Source organism: Mastigoproctus giganteus, chromosome 3 (assembly GCF_048544385.1).
Source record: "Mastigoproctus giganteus isolate SK-2022 chromosome 3, ASM4854438v1, whole genome shotgun sequence".
Taxonomy (NCBI): domain Eukaryota; kingdom Metazoa; phylum Arthropoda; class Arachnida; order Uropygi; family Thelyphonidae; genus Mastigoproctus; species Mastigoproctus giganteus.
This window is the reverse complement of record NC_143577.1, coordinates 154,382,533-154,405,136: the sequence shown is the minus strand read 5'-3', so window position 1 is coordinate 154,405,136 and position 22,604 is coordinate 154,382,533. Positions and strand designations below refer to the sequence as shown.

At 38.2% G+C, this 22,604-nt stretch overlaps 1 protein-coding gene across 1 annotated transcript in view; it reads left to right on the top strand.

Annotated features, from left to right (window-relative positions):
* LOC150088340 (uncharacterized) overlaps positions 1–21,183 on the top strand; it is a 115,083-nt gene extending 93,900 nt beyond the window's left edge. Inside the window, exons 3-5 of the mRNA XM_090369458.1 lie at positions 9,687–10,001; positions 13,637–13,846; positions 19,087–21,183. Coding sequence (XP_090225584.1) covers positions 9,687–10,001; positions 13,637–13,846; positions 19,087–19,166 — 605 coding nt within the window. The 3' untranslated portion in view covers positions 19,167–21,183. The remainder of the gene's footprint in view (positions 1–9,686; positions 10,002–13,636; positions 13,847–19,086) is intronic.
* Positions 21,184–22,604: the final 1,421 nt, after the last annotated feature.

The window sequence follows — 22,604 nt, the reverse complement described above, 5'->3', positions numbered from 1 at the left end:
GAATCCTGAAAGTCAAAACCCGAAATGGAAAATCGTCCTAAAACCACGGAGCTGGCCCAACCTGGAGAAGGGGACAATTAACTGTAAGTACTCTTTAATCATATTATATGGAGATTGTTTGGGATTTTGGAAATAAAGGGAATGACTAATTAAGGCACTCTGTATTCCTGTCAGCGAATGACTTTATTAGCCTGTACGATGGAAGGAGAACACCCATTTGATTGTCTTTATACTACTGACAACTGTAATTATTCCTTGCAGTAAGTGAGATTTAATATAAACTGCTTTGGTAACTGCATATCTCTGAGGAGTTTACTTGTACTGGACAATTATTTTTGAAATTAACCTTTATTATCAGTCACAGTAATGTATGTACCTAAGTTTAAACTTTTATATTAAATATGTTGGAATTATATACATTGGTGTTCAAAGAAAGTGCATCACCCCTTAAAATTGTAATTGTCGTCCGAATAACGTAAATATATGGCATATTTCTTACAGATTGCATCAGATGAGATTGACACGCGTAGATGATGACATAATATTGCATCAGCTGTTACTTTCAGCTATATAAGCAAGCTCTGCAAGAGTTGCAGTCATTCCTTGCTTGTGTCAGGATGGCGAGTAGTTACGTGCAGTTGACGCCACGAAGAAAGAGTGCTATTGTTGCTTTACGCGAGGAAGAATGTTCTTCCCGTCATATTGCTTTAGGTGCTTTGTAATCACTCGACAATGAGTAGATAACTTTCCGAACTCAAGAATACTGGTTCTGCTGATACAGAAAAAAAAAAAAAGGAACCGGATGCAAACAAGTCTCTACGTCAGAACAGGACCGCGTTTTGAAGCGCTTATGCCTTAAAAACCGTAAAGCTTCTTCGTCTGAGCTGAAAAGATAATGGGAAGAACATACAGGAGTGATAGCAAGTGCAGTAACAGCCAAAATACGCATCTTCAAAAATGGACTTGTAGTCCGTCGTCCTAAGAAGAAGCCCCTCCTCATACAAAAAATGAAAAAGGCCCGATTAATTTGTTGTAAGGAGCATGTCAAATTTTATTATTTTTTTATTTATTTTTATTAAAAATAAAGACAGCACCCAGAACATAAGTTCAAATCCGACTATCAACTCTCAACTGAGTATCTTACAACTTTCATAAAATAATTAAATAAATACAACATTGTAAAAACATAAAAAATATAAATTAATAAAAAAAAAAAAACGCATAAAATTTACACTAGTAACTCATCCATATCTTAAACAATTTTGGCTATCAAGAGCTCTTTACCAATGTAAACTCCAGAAGGAAAGGGATGAATCAGATTTGTCCACTGGATATTGATGGTTCAACTGTTGATGATCCTGCTCAGGTGGCTAACAAACTAAATAAGTATTTTGCATCTACATTCACACATGAGGAGTTATTCAGGGAGGGGAATGCCGGAGGTAAGTTAAACTCTGGCAGCGAGCTAGATGATTTTGTAATAACTGAGAGGAAAGTGAAGGAGAAATTGTTGAAGATAAACATAAAAAAAGCACCCAGGGTGGATGGGATCTGTCCAGTTATATTAAAGGAGGCAGAAAAGGAAGTAAGCAAATCCTTAGCCATAATTATGAGAGCTTCTTTGGACTCAGGGGAGGTACCCATGGACTGGAGATGTTCAAATGTGACCCCAATTCACAAAGGAGGATCAAAGGGCGACACAAGTAATTAATAACCTGTTAGTTTAACTTCTGTTCCAGGAAAATTAATGGAAGCACTGGCTAAAGAAGCACTGCAGGATCATCTAGACAAGACTTCAGTTATAGGTCGGCCACAGCATAATTTTGTTAAGGGAAAGTCTTGCCTGACCAATCTGATTGGATACTATAATGTGGTCACAAAGAACTGGATGCAGGGTAACTTAGATATCATATATTTGGATCTTAGAAAGGCTTTTGATACTGTTGCACATGGAAGACTGCTGAACAAATTGGAGCAACAATGTGGCATTGGAGGCAAATTGCTGCTACGGATAAAGGGATGGTTGAGTGGGAGAAGACAGAGAGTGGTAATCAATGGACACTGCTCATCGTGGACTAATGTTATTAGTGGAGTCCCTCAGTGTTCGGTTCATTGTTGTTTTCTGTATTTATAAATGATAATGATGATGGTATATCAAGCTTAATGTCCAAGTTTGCAGACAATACGAAGGTTGGCAGGGTCGTTAAGGACACTAATGACAGTACGTTGCTGCAACAGGATCTAGAAAAAGTTGAGCAGATGGGCAGGTGGCAAATGAAGTTTAACATCGACAAATGTAAAGTACTACATATGGGAAGCAGTAACCGCAGAGTAACGTATTAACTCTGTGGTACTACACTGACAGTGGTAGAGAACGAAAAGGACTTGGGTGTAATTATGCATGTAGATATGAAGTTTTCTGAGCAGTGCAGACGGTCTGCAAGAGTAGCTCATGGTGGCTTGTCAATGATATACAGGAATTTTTCTAGCAGGGATAAGGAGGTAATTATCCCCTTGTATAAGGCAATGGTCAGGCCACACCCTGAGTACAGGTCTGGTGGCCTCATTTTAAGAAGGATGTAGAGCTGTTGGAGCGAGTACAGAGAAGGGCAACAAGATTAGTGAATGGAACCAAGGGTTGCTGTTACGAAGAAAAGCTTAAGTTTTGGAAATTATAGTGTCTGGGGACTAGGCACCTGCGAGGTGATCTGATTGAGGTGTATAAAGCCTTGAATGGTTTGAGCATGCTCAATGCTGATGGGATTGTTCCTCTTGCTCAGAATAATCACCTCAGAGGGCATAAATACAAATTGAGGAAAGATAGATGTAGGTTAGATGTGCGGAAGTTTGCCTATAGCCAGCGGATAGTTGGTTGGTGGAACAGATTTCCATCCTTTGTTGTGGAAGTTGATAGCCTAAATAAATTTAAGGCTGAGCTGGACAGGTATTTGGAACGAGTGGAGGGGTGAAATGGTAACGTTTTTTTTTTTGGCTGATGCTGCATAAGCTTGCTTTCTTGCATCATATGCCTCTGCTAATGCTAATGCTAACTCTAACATCAAAAACAGACTTTTAAACTAAGTATTGATTGTCCAGGTCTTCTTGGCGAAACGAATCTTATTGTACAATTTTATCTTCAGACTTGATTGATCTGGAGCAGAACCGGGTTCGCTCCCAGAATAAGCCTCTTCCTTCGCGCAAAAATTTCTTTTGCAAAGGCCAAAGGCCTGGAGTGCTACAAGATTACTTACTGTTCCACTGCGGTTGAGGGGGAATCCATGGACGTTATTCCTCAGCTTTTCTCTGGATTCATTATATATTGCACAGTCGAAGAGTATGTGGGACCAGTTCACCTTCGCTCCACAGAAACAAAGGTCTGACTCTGAAAGCCTAAACTGAAACAATTTCTCATTGAGGGCCCCCATGTCCTGTGACTAGATAGGAGGTTTCCATCGTGAGAGTAAACCATTTCATAACAGATTTTGCCATTGCAAAGGTAACATCCGGTATGAAGTTTTTCGTGACTAGCCGCTGGTTGGTTGTGTCCCATCGCGTCTGCCATATATGAACTAGCTCATTATAGCAGCGCAGCTTCTCTCTTTTTACGTCCGTGTCTAAGTTAAGGTGGATGTCTAGGATTTCTGCAGGAATCCTCCTCCGTATTCTGTAGCATACCCTTATAAACTACAAAGAGGTACAGAGGAAGAACCCCTGAAATGATTTGTGTTGCCGCTGTGGAGACTGTTCTGCAGATCCGATGGGTGGTCAAGAGAGGTCCCCATGGGACAGAGTTCAGCTTCTCTTTAATTTTACACTTAATTGCCGGTGAAACCACGCCCCTGCAGCGAACGTGACTATGGGAAGGAACACTGCCTTGTAGTAAAGGAGTATTGTGTGCTTGGAGAGCCACCAGTCACTCTTGGAGATCCTGACTATTGAGGCTGAGAAGTTTCTTACTTTTATGTTGATTCTGAAGATGAGGGAGGAAAATAAATCTATGGTCAATGATGACCCCTAGGACTCGGGTTTGGGTCACAAGAGGTACCTGTGCCTTGGATTTTAACCTGGGGAGGCCTCTGAAGGTCGAGTTTGGCTCCAAAGATCATCATATTGGTTTTTGTTGGATTGATTCGGAGCTTATTAGTTTGAGTCCAGTCGGCAAGATCGTCAAGAACGCGGTTTGCAGTGGTCTCAAGGGCTCATCGAGAGCGGCCCGAGAAGATGAAGGTGAGATTGTCTGCGAACGCAATGATCTTGCCGACTGGCAAGATCATTGCAAATCTGCGGCGAAGCAAGTCCTGAAGAACCAGGTTGCAGATTAAGGTGACCAAGACGGAGCTCTGTAAATTGGTCGTGTTAGTTGCCTATGTCTTGCCTGTACTGTAACGGTTCTGTTGGTGAAATAGTTCCTGATTAGCCAGTAGAGTTGTGGTGGGCAATCAGCAGAGCGCTCTCCCACCATAGCGGGTCAAAGGCCCCTTCAAAATCTATAAAGACGGCCAATTCGTACTTGGCCTTGGAGGTTTCCAGTTGGAGTATTATTTCTGAGCATCTCAAATGGACCCCCGAGCAGTGGAAGTCAGTTATTTTCTCGGATGAGAAGAAATTCAACCTGCATGGCTCTGATGGGAGACAAACGATTCGCCGGAGACGTGGTGAAGAATACCATCCAGACTGTATGGTGTCTACAGTGAAATTCCCTACCAGCAAAATGATATGGGGGTACATTTTGTATCGCGGAGTAGGTCACCTGCAGTTTATAAAAGGTTCCATAAATGCCAGTGGATACCTGGCTATATTGGAAGGCAAATTGCTGCCAACCATTGGAGACCACTTCAACCTCCAAGTAACAGCATCTTTCCGGACGATTCTGCTCCTTTCATTGGGCGAAAAGTGTAAGTAGGCACTTCTGAAGTTACTTTAGCTTTATTTCTGCATTAGAGGTTCGACAGTAATGTGTTTACATTTGTTACAGGTGAAAAAATGGTTGGAAGGACGGTCCATTACAACTCTTAGCTGGCCAGGAAACAGCCCGTACCCGAATATTATAGAGAACTGTTGGCATCGTGTGGAATCTGCAGTTTCCAGAAGGAAACCAAAGACCCATCGTGAAGCCATAATTCGTGTTTGGAACCACGAACTATCAGTTGATTATCTTCAGAAATTGATCTTGTAAATGTCTCGATGGTGTACTGCTGTCATCGGGGCCAGAGGCGGTTCAACTTAATATTAGTATGTACCTGGTGAACCTTTCATTTTGTTTTCCATTTAAAATGATAAACTGAAGCAAATTGAGGGCTTCTGATAACATTTCAGCCATAATTGTCGTGTTTACCAAAACTATTGTATAAAGGTTGCAAATGCTCATTTTGGTATATTTTGAGAGCACCTGTCAAATATTACTTAGCTTTGCCTTAACTATTAATAAATATCTTTTGTTTATATTTCTATTTGTGATGTCATTAATGTAACGTACCATCGCAAAAAAGTGTTAGAAATGTGAAATTCCTAGGTGATGCACTTTCTTTCAACACCAGTGTATATGTATGTGTCGGTTTGTCTCACTCTATTCTAGCTAACCAAAAAGGAAAATCACTGGACTTCTATATGCAGTCAGTGGCCCAAGGACAGATATAGTTACCTAAATAAAATATAGTAGGCGAACTAAATATATATATATATAGGGTGATTCACTACCAGTGCGACAAACTTGCAGGAGGTGTAGGAGGCACAAAGACGAATCGGAATCACATAGCATTCCAGGGTCCGAAATGCCTTCGTCATGCGGTAGAGGATGTTGAACGGGAAGTCGCGTGAACAGCGATCCCGCTGGAAGTCAGCATTTGCGAACCGTTTCTGTTGAAGAAACCAAGTAGCAAAAGTCCTCCGGAGTGGATAATCCGCAGGCTCCAATGATTGGACGCGTTGCAGATGGTATGAACTCATTTGGTTTGTTGACAGTATCCTCCATACAGTGGATTGGGAAATACCCAATCGTTGGCCTATCGCTCGAGTACTCGTACTCGGATTGCCTTCTGCAAGACGTAGGACATTCTCCTCATTGTCTGGCGTCCTCGTCGTTCACTCTTGATTCATGGTACCTCTCGTGAAACAACCAGTCTCACGTAACCTTCTGTGCACACGTGCGAAAATCGTATGATGAGGAGCACGCCTGTGCGGGAAACGTTCCTGGTACAAGCGCAGAGCGGTGTGCCCGTTACAGTCCGCAGCTCCATACGCGAGGTGCATGTCGGCCAGTTCAACGTTTGAATACTCGTCCATCCTACTGCCTTGAGAACCGGTTCGCAAATGCTGACTTCCAGCGGGATCGCTGTTCACACGACCTCCCGTTCAACGTCCTCTACAGCATGACGAAGGCATTTCGGACCCTGCAATGCTATGTGATTCCGATTCGTCTTTGTGCCCCCTACACCTCCTGCAAGTTTGTCGCACTGGTAGTGAATCGCCCTGTATAGTACAAAAGGTACCCCTACACAGTATATGAAAATAGTGATACCGAGACGAAAGAGACCGAGCAATTTCAGATCATAACGTCAAGATGCGAAAACCCCTACTACAGTATCAGAAAGTGGAAATCTGGTAGATGGAGAGGTCTCCAGCGGGAACCTTTGTTATAGAGTTGCGGAGGACAGTGGTGGTGAGTCGAAAATGGTAGATAAAATGAGCCGCTGATGAGTGTTGTTCATCAGGTGGCGAAGATAGAAAACAACCGGTAATTCCATGGGAAGAGTGTCCCGGAAAGAGAGGGCAATGTGCGAATTGAGAAAACAGTGCTAGCAAATGAAAGGAGGGAAAAAAATAATAAAATAAAATAAACACACGTAAATACCCCAAAGTTTTAATGGTATTTTGCTATTTGTTCTCATGCTATCGACTACATCAGTTGAAATATTTTCGTTAAACGTGCCAAAAATTAAATATGTTACAAAACTTCGGATGGGATCGTGGATTGCCAATCACGGAAAATATTTTACTACGGATGGCATTATCGTGTTCGATTCCCGCCTCGGGCTTGGATCAAAGTACTGCAAAAAAAAAAAAAAAATAAAAACCTTGGGGGGTGCATTATGGCCACAGAAGCCGATGCGCTAACAACTACCAAAAAAAAAAAAAAAATATTGTGTTCCGTGTTGTTTGCGAAAAGAACGTTCCACGCAAGAAAAATTCCAGAGTGACCGACATGTGAAAACAACATTGCAAATTATGGCCAAGCAAAGAAAAATTTCCAAAGCAGTCACTTTTAATCAAGCCATGCATTTCAAAAAAAGAGAAAAATTATTTTAAAAGGATTTTATCCCACCCTGGTAAGTAGCAATATCTCTTTCAGTAAGTTAAACATCGAGTCTTCAAGCAATTTTTGAAAAAATAGTGTATAAATCAAAATATTCCAGACGAATCTACTTTGAGAAAGAATTACCTTAAAGCTATTTATGACGACATTATTCGCGAAATTTGTCAAGATATTAAAAAAACCTACATTTGGATGTCCGTTGACAAAACGACAGACGTCTGTGTCCGCTATATTGCACATTTTATATGTGGAAAATTAGATGCAGTACCATTATGTTCGTATTTACTTGCTTGTAAAGCCACAAATTTACAATAGATCACTTTGAGAAATATGTTATTATGTATTGTGACAAAAATTATTCCAGGCGTCAGTTTGAAAGGTAAAACTTTTAAAAAAGATTTTGAAACTTTTCATAAACGGTTTTATTACTTGTTTACATGTTGAATACAAATAAATTATGGTTCAAGTAATTATAATAAACTAGTAATAAATGTAAAACTTATAGTGCATATATTAGCGTTTTGGTGCATATTTTAGTACATTTCAGTACATATTTTAGTGCATATAATCCGATTTCTATTCATCATTAAGCCTAACTTAGAGTCACTGTCAATCTTTTCTTTGGCGAAATGCAAAAAATTTTTCCCATATTTGCGTTCTTTTTACGAATGAAGTTGTCCAAAATCTGAAGTAGTTCAGTGAATGAGCTAACAGACATTCGGAATAATTGAAGAATTTATCGGAATCACACAGTTTTTCGAAGAGTAAATAAAAGTTCCCCTTTTGTCACGCAAACTAATGATTGGATGAATGCAATGTTTCCTTTTCCGTTTTTTCCCTCTCAGTTTTTTGTACAAAATCCAAAAAGAGAGTTGCGTCGATACCGTCTATTACAAACAAACAAAACTCTCAGTGGAAAAGTGAGTGATTGACTGAGGAGAGGATCGCATATGGTTGATTTAAATTACCCTGGGTTATCATTTTCTTATCAACGATATCAGAATTCTTGTTAATTTCTTTAACATTTCACTTTAACTTAGAATATTGTTTTCAAGTATTATTCTGTCAACTTGTGTTAATTTCTTTGTACATGTATTTTACAGAAACCAAAACCATAGATATCCGAAAAGCAGCCAATTTTATATGATTATTGGGACTATTTAGTAAATAGTTTAAATATTATATTTGGAATAATATTTATTTGGAATGATATTATTATATTTGGAATAATATTTAAATATTTTATTTGGAAATGCGTGTTTTATTAAATATTTATATTCTTACTTAGTAATATTCCCACGTAATATCATTTTAAAGCTTAATTACAAGAGTAATTAATACTCATGCCTAGTCAATGTTCAGAACTTCAAAGTACATTAGAAACCACGAGGGTTATCCTAAAAGTAATGACAAAAGAGATTAATTTAAAATGAATATATTTTATAACATAATTTACATTAAAAATCTTCAATGTAGTCTCTTTCATGCCATATGACTCTTTCCCTATGTTAAGGTAATTTCTAAATGCCGTTTAACGCTATGCTGAGTTCAGCTGTCTAAATGGTTTGGTCACGGCGGCAATGCTTCTAAAGACAGAAATCTTTGTCCATGCAATGGTTCTTTGAACTCGGAGAATATAATAGATTGTACTGTAATCGCAAGGACTCATATCAGGTCTATAATAGGGGCGAGGTACATTTGTAATCGGAGAAAACAACAGACTGACATGTGTGATGAGGCCCTGCTTTGTGATAGAGCACGAGCATGCCAATTCCAACATCTGTGGCCGCATTTTAAGAATTTTCAGGGATAATTTCTGGCGAAGAAATGTTTCATAGTAGTCTCCAGTTATTGATTTTCCAAGTGGCACATGATCAGCGGCAATGGCGTTGTCATAATTGTAGGTGATGATGACTATTTGTTTCACCTTCAGCACCTGCCTGATATTGACGAAACGTTTGAAACCAACGTGAAATCGTACTATTATCTGCTGTTTACTTACCACACACTTCTTGCAACCTTGTTGAAGTCTTTGAGATGAACGTTAAATCGTGCTACGATCTACTCTTGACTCACCACACATTCTCACGACAATTCATAAATTTGTGTCGCTGTTCGAACAGGCAAAGTTTCAATTCTGATAAAAGAGTTTAAAAAAAGCCTCTACACAAATCTTCAATACACGAATCCTGTTTCAAGCACAATAATGTTGAGGTTAAATTTCAATTTATTATCCTGATAAACATCAGTCGCGCAGGCGTATGGAGTGAGGAGCATGTGCGCAGTGTGCATTACTTTTGGGATAACCTTCGTAATAATACTTCTTATTCCTTTTATACTGATTAATTCTTTCTTTCTATTTTTCTATTTGTAGATACTTGCAAAGAAAATTCTTGGGAGACGCACACTGATATGATCACTTGCACTGAGACAATCAGCATGAGGTGCGTAGGCATGTTTCCCAAGCCATCTCCTGCCTGTGGAGTCTACAGCGAACTCATGGGTAAATTTGTGGAAAGTGTGCCGTTTGATCGGACAGACCAATTACCCAACGGGACATACGAGATCAGCTTGAATCATCGGTATAACATTAAGGACTGGCTCAATCACACTGACATCACATTCCGCTGTTATGTGCTGGTTCACGGTACCAGATGGAGAAACGGGATTCGCCATCGCCTTTTTGGTGGTAAGATGATATGGAAGATTCTCTTTTTACCTCAAACTTAATAAAATGAACAGTGCCGGATCGAAGTCTAAGAATTGCATGTACTGAAATAATTTCAAATAGTTATTCATTAGAAAAGCCGCTGTAACCAAGTGGTCAAGGCTAATGGTAAGAAATACACGCGCTTTAAGTGGTTGCTGGTTCAAGCCTGAGTGCCTACTAAATACGGTAATTTTCTCATATATTGTAAACTCCTCTCACATTAAGCGATCCTCTGGAATAAATCAGAAAATTAATTATTATTATTACTTATCCCATTTCAACATAATTACGGATACTTAATTGCTGTTTCAACAATCAAAAAGGGTTAATGTAGTTTCAGATCTCCGCTAGAAATGGAATCTCAGTCTTAAGCGAAAGCAGCATAGTTTTAACACGCGGAAATTCTGGTTTTTCGTTCAGCAGACGGGCAAATCAACCATAGGATACACGCAATTTACAGAACTAATACCGTATATACTGTCCAGTCGAAACATTAAGACCACTCCCGTATTTTAGCAATCGGCTACTCTTACCTGCTTGGTGGCATACGTGTCGCGATGAGAACCGGCAAATGTGATACTACAGGTTTGTGGCTGGTTGGTTGTTGAGGAGGATGGTAATTATGCCACCAGGACAGGTTCGTAGCATGCGATCTATGAGCACTTGTTCGACATGGGCAAGGGATTGGTTGGCTGGATCATTTCGTTTTTAATAGAGCATTGGCAACTTAGGCCATAATGCGCCAAATAAAAATAAAAACAGTACTAAATATATTTGGTCTATAAACAGGCCACCACGTCAATAAGGTAAATATTATGTACTAAGGTAAATATTATTATTTTATTATTATTATTATCTTTATTTTCTCCTAAGAGACACCCGCTTACGGCTATTAACCAGGGGGTGCACATTCATATATACAAATATAAGTTATATGTATAAATTATGTATATATGTATAAATTATACAAATTATACATTGTCTGATTAATTATATTATACATATCATTGCCTTATTTTTACATGACAGGCAGATAGAAAGAGAGCATAAGCATAATTTGCAATTTTAAAAGGAATTAGAGAATGTTCAATTAGAAAATACACCACTATTTACAGCGAGATAAGACGTATAATGTAAACATAACAGGAGCACCAATGCGAAGCAGTAACAGTCCCGACCAGTCCATTCTTCATTTCCTGCATTCTGTTTTGTTTTCATGTGTGGGCTTCACTCAACATTTATAGGTGGAATAATGCATTTTGAAACATTTCAGTCCTGTACCTCTTCTCTGTGCAAAGCTTTTCTGGGTCTTCGTGAAGATCGTTGTAGAGCTTAATGGTGTTAGAAGGAAAAAATCGCCGAAGGCTTCCCAGCTGTGTGAGCGCGCTACTGATTGGAGGGGATGGTATTCTATTCGCCCACCTTTGCGTCATGCGGAGCCGAGTCAGCAGGTAGTCAGTTTTCGGCGAGTCGAGTCTCCCGGTCAGCAGTTTTGCAAGCGTGAGAATGTTCTTGGTGACAATTATGTGAGACCAAGGCGTGACATCTAAGTTGGCATATAAAACAGCCCTTGAGATTGTAAATGGCCGCGTAGTGATCCTGTTTAACCATCTCAGCATCCAGTACTCTAAACCCAGGAAAGCCTTGATGGTAGCATCTGGGGCAGAAGACCAAATCTGAGATGCGTAGAGAGGGATGGGGATGACGCATCTTAAAATATATTGTTTAACAAGGTCAGGTTTCCTGATACCTACCAGTTCTTGTCTGGAGGTCCATGCGCTGCGTAAGTTTTCTTCTTTACATGTCCGAAATGGGGTGTGAAGTTTAGGTTTTCGTCCCATTTCAGACCAAGATCAATATGTGTCCTGACTTTTTTGACCACGCTACCATTTACGCGTATTGATATGTGGTTCTTTATTACCTTGTTGGTGAAAACCATTTATGCTGTCTTGTGTTCATTTAGTCGGAGCCCCATGCAATTAAGATATTCTTGCAACTCGGCGATTTTGGAGTTTGCTTCGTTGTTGCGTTGTAAGGATGTGTTTTGGTCATTCGAGGTGATGAAAAATTTCAAGTCGTCTGCATATACGACAAATTGTTTTTGATTTTGGGTCAGGAATGAAGGAATGATCACTGAATGAAGGTACTCCGATCTATGCCCGAAGCAGTGATGGTTGATGGTTGCAATAGGCCTGTAGTCTTTGGCGGATTTAGGATTGTTATTTTTGGGAACAGGTTTAACGCAGTACATACTCCATATCTTCGGAAAGTGGTTTTCACTTAAAATTTAGTGGAAAATGTGAAGGAGCAGATCTATGATGTATACATTGCTGATCTTAATCATGAAGAGCGGGAATTTATCAGGCCCAATTGTGGCTTTATTCCTGAGGCTATTCACAGCGGCTTTAACGTCATCTCTAGCGATATTGATTTGAGACAGTTCAGCATAGACCGCTTTACGGATTTTCCCTGTATTGGCTTCACTGTCAACTTGATTTTCTGCCAGAGGAGTTCCAAAGGTGGCTTGGATCCATTCTGAGAAGATGTGCTCGGGCATTATATCCGTACGCCTTTTCTTATTATATATCCTGCTTCCTTTCTTTAAATGTGATCGCACCATATCATAGTGAGCTTGACGTTTCGATCGAATGAACCGTGCTCTACCTTCTTTATATTGAATATAATCAGGTGGGTGTTCAGTTTTTTCCCATTTTCTGAAGAGTTTTTGCTTGTGCTTGAAAGCATATTTTACTTATGGACTAAACCAGAAATTTGCTCGATCGGAAATTTTAATGCGTTTTGATGCATCCTCAAGAGCAATAAATTGAAGTGTATCCGAAAGTGCTTCTAAGGCATATTATTATGTACTAAGGTAAATAACAAATTTTCAATTTCAAAGTAGAAATTTAAATCTGTGTTTATAAATCTGTGCCTGAAGAAAGTTAAAAACGTCAGATGTCTCTGCCATCTAAAATCTGGCTGAGTGTAAACGGTTCAGCTAGATTATTAAAAGCAGTAAAACATAAGAGCCATGCATCTCTAAACAGAGGACATTCGATAAAAAACATGATGAATACTTAAAATAGTTTTGCACTTCTCACACATAAGCCATCATGGGTAGTACAGTTTATAATCACCGTCCTTCCCACACCGGGTGGTAAAGACCTGATTTCGAATCCCATCGATGACGCGAGGAATTTTTATGGATCAAAACATGTCCGAGTTAGCTGGTCTCAGGCGAAGGTAGTATGGTTTTTCTTCCAGAAACTGGAGTTCTTCGTCCAGCAATAAGCAAATCGACCACAGAATGCTCGCAATTTACAGACATATTATATACGGCGCAATATGGCCTAGGTTGCTGATGCGCTTAAACCCCTACAACAACTGCTCTCAAAATTCACCGACATGCGGTCATTGCTACGTTGCAAATTTACAGAATTCATAGATAGCGTTAAAAATAAAGCTAAATTTGTCGTTAGCACAGTCGGGAAAAATATTGCCATTTCTGAACGAACATGAACTCCTTCAAAAATCATGTTTGTTCACAGAAAATATATCGTAAGTCCAATACTCGGTTTTATTTGGTTTTCATTTTCCTATTTTTAATTCATCAGATCCTGGATGCCTTGCCCGGCCGAATCCATTGGACAATGGCTACTACAACGTAACGCCGGAGACGAGCTGCTGGGGAACACCTCGCGAAGGTGCAAAAGTCATCTATCACTGTGACAATGGTTACAATCTCAGAGGTCCGCCCATTCTCATATGCAGAAATGGTTCATGGGTACCGGAAGAGGTATCTAGAGGCTCAAGAACATTATGCAGTAAGTATGCAACATTGATTTTCTTTGTGATGCTGTTTTCTTTTGCTCATGCTATTGGAATAAACAACGCATTTCCTTATTTTTTTGTTCCTTCTATAAAATTTTACAGCTCTTAACAGAATTTTTGGCTCATCATCTTCTTTCACTGGTATTTTCCCTTTCAGCTTGGAAATAAATTTGCTCATATTCATCCAGTTACTTAAAAAAAAAAAAAAATAATAATAATAAAATAAATAATAAAAGTGATAAATCCTTCACTTCCAATTATCGCCCAACTGCACTTACCTCTATCTACTCTTTAAATAATGGAGGAAATCCTTCAACCGCCAACTCTTAAGCTATCTCGAAACCTTTTATCTGATTAATTACCATCAGTACGGATTCCGTCAATTTCAATTCACTGGTAGTATACTGGCTTATGTTACTCATTAAAAAAAAAAAAAAAAAAATCGATGGAAAAATTCAGTTAAACGCAAATAGTTGTTTTTCGCATTTCTAAAGCTTTTGACTGTGTTTGGCATAAACGTCTTCTAAACAAGCTTTAATACTTATGGCTTGCCGACTGTTGTTTTGCAATTCGATATCCAGTTTTCTGTTTGACCGTTAACTGTGGGTGAAGTAACTGGCTCTTTTAAGCGGTCTTTTAACTTCTGCACAAGATTCAGTTCTTTATTCCACTCTTTTCCTCTTGTATCTTAACGAACTTTTTCCACTGACTGCAAATCCTATCCATAGTTTTGCTGAATACAGCACACTCTATTCTATCTTCCAATTTGAGAAAAGTTGGCTTGCAAGCCTCAAATTCTCAGATATCCACCACCAGTTCCTTAAATGTTGATCTTCATATAATTTTTCAATATGGCTAAGAAAAGAGTTAACTTCAATCCTTCTAAAACTGTCCTGTCTTTTCCCTTGCAAAAAGAATCCACTGCTCCTATGCTAATCATCGATGACGCAGATTTCTAGACAAGATCACATATCTTTATTAAGGATTTTTCCTTCCACTCTCTCTCTCTCTCTCTCTCTCTCTCTCTCTCTCTCTCTCTCTCTCTCTCTCTCTTGGCATAAGACCATCACAGATATTGTTTCCACCACATTAAAAAAAAAAAAAAAAACTGAGTTTTCTTTTTTGCTCTCGGCGTTGTTTTTTTTCTAAACTACTACTGATTCTACAAATCACAAATCCACTCTACCACGGAATATTGTTCTCGCATCTTGGGTGTCACTCCCAAAGCGTCTTGACTCTAATCAAGAGAGAGGTCAAGTTAATTAATGACCCAAGATGTACAATTTTAGTTCACTCTCTCTCTGCAACACATGCGTTCAGTTTCTGCTGCATTAGTCCTCTACAGATATTTCTATGAGCATGTTCTTCTGAAGAGGCATCTGTAATGCTACCGCTCGCTTCCAAAGCGGTCCAAACAATGCCTCAAGTAGTTAACATACTCCAAACTCACAGAACTAACTTTTTCTTTTCCTTTTTTTTTTTTTTTTTCTTTTTAAATTTCTACTATTCTACTATTTTACAGTTATTCTGTTCTTTGGAATAACCTTACTTTAGATGTATTTCGAGAAAATTACAACCTACAGAAGTTCAAGTATAATGTCAAGGAGAAACTTCAGTTTTCTCAACTTTCAACACATGCACAGTACTAAAACACATTTCGTGTATGGGGTTAACTTTAAAAAAAGAAAGAAAGAAAATAATATATCATTTGTGTTCGTAATAACATTTAATATCAGAGAAGAGTGCTAATTTCATCTTGGTATCACCTTTTATAATTAATTATAAAATATATTGATAAAATATAAATATATTGATAGTGATCATTAAAAAATTCATCACTGTGAAATCAGCTGTTCTCCAGCTGCAAACCTCCACAGTGACGCCTTTCAACGAATTCTAGTCTAAACATCCGAGGGGTGCAACCACATTTTTCTGAAATCTTCGTTCAAGGTCAGTTGATAATGGAAACCTACTTTGATGACACTAAAGAATACTTGCATTTAAGTTCAGTAAATTTTACTAATATTTCAATTTCTTTCAGTTTGACGCAGAATTACACTGATTATCCAGGAAGGACAGACAAAGCAGCTTTAAATAGTCTTAGTCACGAATGGTCACACTGCAGTTAACACTGCTGGCCATTTCAATAGGTAAAAATACCTAATAGCTAGTAGATCCCCCTTCAGTCCTTAGAACAGCCAGGATTCTTCGTTGGTAAAGAGACTCAACGAGGTGTTGAAAATGAGCAGCAGGGGTTCCGGTCCCTGTTGAATTGTAAATTGAATAGTTGCGGATCTCTACTCCGAAGAGCTTGTTCCATCCCATCCCACAGGTGCTCACTCAGATTGACACCTGAAGACCGGGGAACCGCAGTTGACAGAATTCATTCTCATGTTCCTTCAATGAGTTCTATACAATTCTGGTGCACTCTTGGAAGAACCCATATGCAGATGAATACGCTGTACCATGATTCACTACGCCTGGTCAGAAACAATTTTCAGATAGCCTGTGGCATCTGGATGTTGCTCCGTTAGCATCATGGGATCAATGTATACTACGAGAACTCTCCTCACGCCATTATACCGCCGCCACTCCACCAACCTGTACTGTTCATATTTGGCAGAATGAAATATGGACTCTGGCTGTTTTTACCATATTCTGGTTCGATCTGGGTGAAACAGAAAGAACCAGAATTCGTCACACTAGGCAATATTTTCTTTAGCCTCCACAGTCCAACGTTGGTGTTCCTGAGTCAAATGTAACTGTACCTTCTCGTTTTTTTTTTTTTTTTTTTTCCTGACAGGAGTGGAACCCAGTTCGGTTGCTGGCTGCAATATGCCATGCGAGACAAGGTACAAGCAGCTGTGTTCTTAAATGCCCCTTTGGCTACTACTACTGTTGCTCTGGGTTGTTTTTTGACTGACTGAATCCATTCTGTTACCCTTCAGAAGTCTTGGCAGACTCCGTTGGCCTCTCGCATCAGCCAGCTGTTTTCGACCACAGGATCGCCGGATGTTATTTGGTTATTTGACTAATTCCAATTCAACCAAGACAGTCTACGTGAAAACCCTAGCAATGCTGCAGTTTCTGACATAACCATTAACGCGTCTGGCGCCAACTACTACGCTACACTAAATACTGCCTAAACGCCTTCTCTAAAGGCACACCCTTTATAAGGCCGGACTCTTCTGATTGTATTTTATTTAAGACTCAATTTACTGAAATAAAGTTTATATACATGCGTTCATAGTTTGCAGGAGTTGCCTAGTTTTATCTTAGTACAATAGTTTTCTATAGGGGACCCATCTTACGCGAATTCTCGCTTAGGCGGGCTATCAGGAACAGTACACTGGCGTATTTTGAGATCCTACCTCATAAGGTTAGAACGAGTTTATAACCCCAGAAATTGCTGTTAACAGAGAAACATGCATTTTATTGGTGGAAAATACAGGAGAATCGATAGACAAAGTATAATCTAGTTACCAGCGCAGTGACCTTCGACCGACTTAAAATAAACTTTAGTAAAAATATGTGCTTATTTGTTTAGGGATTAAAATCCTCCATAGTTCAACAAAATAATGCAACCGATTTGCCGCATCAAAAAAATAAAAAATAATAATAAATAAATAAATAAAATAAAACAATAATATAATAATAAAATAATAATACAATAATAATAAAATAAAAAAAATATATATATATAATGTATATACGAAGTGTGTCAACAAAATTCTTTGACTGGTGCTGTTGCGGTCATGTTCGATGAGCCTGAAAATAAACAGAAGTGGTATGTTGTAGATCAAACTGCCTCCAGCAGGTGGTGGTACAGATATTGTTCTGTAGGCTAACAAGTTGCAAGTAACAACCAATTTCGTTAGTAGCGTTAGCGTTCCGTGTGTTTGCAAAATCATGGGTCTCCCATGATTTTGCAATGGAGCCACAAACGAATATCAAATTTTGCTTTAAACTGGGAAATCTGCAACAAAAACGTATGAAATGTTAAAAACTGTTTATGGGGATGAAATGTTAAGTAGTACCAGTGTGTTTGTATGGTATACTCGTTTCAAAGACGGACGTGAGGATCTTCGCGATGATCCAAATAGTGAGCGTCTGTCAACCTCTCGAAATGAGGACAGAGTTGCAGAAGTTCGGGAAATGTGGCAAGAGATCATCTTTTGACACTAAAAATGATGGCTGATGATATATATAAGGGGACGATTCGTCAAATTCTGCATAAAGAATTAGGGAAAAGGAAGGTCTGTGCAAAATTTGTGCCGCACAATCTCACTGATGTAAAGAAGAGTGTCATCATGAGAATACTTCATTCAGATTTTTCAAGACAATCCTAATTTCTTCGACTGTATTGTCACTGGAAATGAGTGTTGGGTATTTTAGTACGACAGACCAAGCGTCAGAGCATGCAGTTAACTTCAAAATCATCAACAAGGCCCAAAAAGTTGCGTTTACAGAAGTCCAGGATCAAGACGATGCTAATTACGTTTTTCGACAAACGGTGTGATTCACAAGGAATTTGTACCTGAATGGGGGAGAGTAAATGCTGCGTTCAACGTACAGAAAACTGAAACGCATTTCCCGGGTGAGGCGGCAATTTCGAGAGAAAGGCAGCTGGTTCTTGTTGCACAAAAATGTTCCCTCCATTCCGCACTTGTTGTGAAGACATTTTTGATGAAACATGGAGTTATACAAATCAACCATCCATCCTACTCTCCCATTCCTAGCACAACTGGCCTTCTTTCTCTTTACCAAGATGAAAACTGCCCTTAAAGGAAAAATATTTCAGGATGTTGAGGACATAAAGAAAATTGTAACCGCAAAACTGTACATCATTTCTTTGGACGCCTTCGCTCATTCTTTTCAGAAACTTTTAGAACGATCAATAAGTGCATTCAATCAGGTGGTGATTACTTTGAATAAAAATAAAACCACTTTTGAGCTCCTTTACTTTGTGTTCTTTTTATTGCACCTGTTCGGGAATTTTAGTGCCACACCTCGTATATATATACTGTATATATATATACATAGTAAAAATCTTTCTGTATAACTGGTAAAATATTTTTCTTTAGTAGTAAATTTTCTTGAATATTAGAAGGGAGAAATTCAGTTAACTAAAAAGAAACAAAACTGCCTCTGTGTGTGTATGTATGTACATATTATTGATAGCAACGAAAATTATTTTTTCTCATCTTTTTTTTTTGTTTGTTTCTCTTCTTAGGCAGCTGTAACGCCGTAGGATATTCCTTGACGTCATTGCTGGTTACCATAGCAGCGGCAATCCTCCTCTTCCTGACGTAACATTTATCGGCAGCGCCAAGCTGAGAAATGCCAAGGCGAAATTTCAGAGGTCAAAATTTGCTACGCAGTGCCTGAGAGACTTGTGTTTCCACAGAAGAAGGAAGGAGTCCAACTAAATGAGGGAAGCTTACTCAAATTTTATCGTCCACAGTGAGCCAACTGCCGTAAAACCGTTCACAGTTAACGTAAGGTAAAGAGATTAAAACAGGTGGAAATACAGAATAATGGACATAAAACAGAAAGAATAATGAGCAAATGACACTGTCATTACATCCATATGCCTTATTATTACTTCAGCTGTTTAATAGTAGATTCAGTCTTCACGCCAAATTAGGAGACATGGACTGCTCGTTATCATAGTGTAGGAAATAGCCATATTTATATTATTTTAGATAATATTTCTAAAGATCAATTTAGAGATTCAAGAGAATCACTGCCATTGCCTGCATTTGGCGTTCATAGTTCCATTCTTGGTTTACATGGCCAGCTTACCTCAAACGTTACATTCTACTCTCCTGTCACACACACACACACACACACACACACACACACACACACACACACACACACACACACACACACACACACACACACACACACACACACACACACACACACACACACACACACACACACACACACACACAGTTACTGTGCACGCACAGTGTTTTCAATTACTGTATTTCTTTAGAGCAGATGTCTCAACCTTTTCGGTTAGCGTAGCACTTAAAAAAAATTGGATATTTATTGTACAACCACAGTGATAAACCAAATCAAATTATGTCAGTATTTTTAAGTATTTGAAATTAATTTAAAAATTTTTATGGGTGCGCATACCACCTGGCACAATTAAATATACTACCAATGGTACATGTTACCACAGTTTCAGAAAGTATGCTCTAGAGAAGGGGTCGGTAAACTTTTTCTGTAGAGAGCCACACAGTAAATATTTTAGGCTTTGCGGGCCAAGCGGAAAAATCGAGGATATTAGAGAAAAAACAAATTTTCACAAATTTTTTTATTGACGAAATTCAAAATATAATTATAATAATTTGAGTACAAATTTTTGTAATACAGGGCTACTAATGAGAAGAATGGAATTCTTTTTTTTTTTGGGAAAATATTCGCTTAATTGGGGTTCAAAGTTAGTTTGCTATCATCAAAATCGATTGCAAATGTTCATATGTTAATGCTGACGTTTCATTTTTGAAAATGTCTTTTCACACAGATAGGTAGTACCAAATACTGATATCAATCCACGAGCATATGATTTCAATTGAGCATGTTCATCGCTTGGAAGGCATTTATAGAATGCTATTAGATTCTTCTCTTGATATTTGCCTTTTAGCGTGTCATTACATTGCAGATTAAGATTAATTACCTCCAATTGGCGCCGAGGAGTAGTGCGAAACGATGAGAGCGCTACGTACGGTCTCTGTCACAACTACTCAACTTTGCCATTGCAGCGCGAAAGTAGCCAAAGACTACAGTACATAAACGAAGGAGCGTGGCTGTGTTCCAATAAAACTTTATTCATGGACACTGAAATTTGAATTTCATAAATTTTTCAAGTTGTCACGAAATATTATTCTTCTTTTAATTTTTTTTTTTCTTTTACCATTTAAAAATGTAAAAACCATGCTTAGCTTCGTAGGCCGTAGTTTGCTGGGCCTTGCTCTAAAGTATACAAAAGAATTACACGAGAGCAACAAGGGGAAGAAGGGATGGAATGTCATAATTCTTCTCTTCACTTAAAAGACTGTATGATGGTTAGTGACAAATTTTCATGTTTTGTTTTTTAAATAAACATCCAAAAATGAAATTAAAACTAGATTACTTAGTCACCCACGCCGCGTAATCAAACTTCTGAGAAAATTTAACTGGTAAAGGCTTAATTAAAGAACGATGCATACTCTCATGGCAAAATACTTCAAATTCATGGATTATATCATTATATCACAGGATGTATTCTAAATTATACGCTTTCGTTCCTTTCCCCCTTCCCCCACTTCATTACAACTTATATTTTTAATATATCTTTGCTGTTTTGGAACCTTAAATGTAAAAAAATAAAATAAAATAATGAAATAAAATAATAATAATTCAGCCATCTAGTCACGAGTGATTCTAGTTTCATAAATGAAGGATGAAATTTCCATTCTCCTTTGTATAAAAAAAACCGTGTGTACCTTCTACGCACGAAAGATGTTTTATTTTATGTGAAAGCATCCTTGGCTTGGAAGAGTTAGCGAAACCAAGCCAGCAGCCTAATTACCCATTTGATTGTAGCCATTTCTTGAATAGTATGATTGCAACAATAATGAATAGTATGATTGCAATAATAATGAATAGTATGATTGCAACAATAATGAATAGTATGATTGCAACAATAATGAATAGTATAACTGCAACAATAATGAATAGTATGATTGCAACAATAATGAATAATATGATTGCAACGAAAGATGTTTTATTTTATGTGAAAACATCCTTGGCTTGGAAGAGATTAGCGAAATCCAAGCCAATAGCCTAATTACCTATTTGATTGTAGCCATTTCTTGAAGAGCATGATTGCAACAATACCGTTCTGTCACCAGGCAGGCGATCACTTGGAAAGCCTGCCCAGTGTCCGTCTACACCACGGGGAGGTAGGCCACAACTACGCATGTACCGCGGCCGCCCTCCAAACCCTCTGGTTTACCAGCTTTTACTGCTCTAATATCAGAGCAAAAAAAAAAAATAATAAATAAATAAAATAAATACATAAAAAAAAATAATAATAATAAAAAAAATAATAATAAATATATAATAAAATAAAAAATAAATAAAGAACAAAATAATAATTTAAAAAATGTAAGTAAATAATAAAATCCCGTCAATCGGACAGCCCAGGGTACCATCAAAATAAATATGTAAATAAATAAAAATGAAAAGTGAAATAAAATGAAGCCCAGTGGTCAGGCGCGCGGGTGCATAAGTACACGTCCCTTGAGTGACCGGGGTACAAGCCCGTGACTGCTGAATACCGTTTTGTTTCTTGTATTCTGTCTATCTTGTGAACTCCTCTGACCGTTTGGTCGTCCCGGAGTATAAACAGAAAATGTATTTATTTTAAATACAGTAGAACCAGGATAAGAAGTTTTTCAAGGGACTGGAGGTTTAGAACTTCTTAGAAGGGTATGAAATATTAACTACACAAATAAAAATGAAAAGATATACATGCATAAGTTAAAGATAATTTTAAGTACTATTTCAAAATTTATAAATATTTTACTCTGCTTATGAGAAACATTTTTAAACTGAGGATTTCTAATTGCTTAACATTCTGTTCATTAAACTCATTACCAAGTTGGAAGGATGAGCTCCACTGGAGTTTCAAAATACCATAAAAGGTCACAATTACAGTAAGAAAGAGCAATTATCTACTAAGTAATCCAG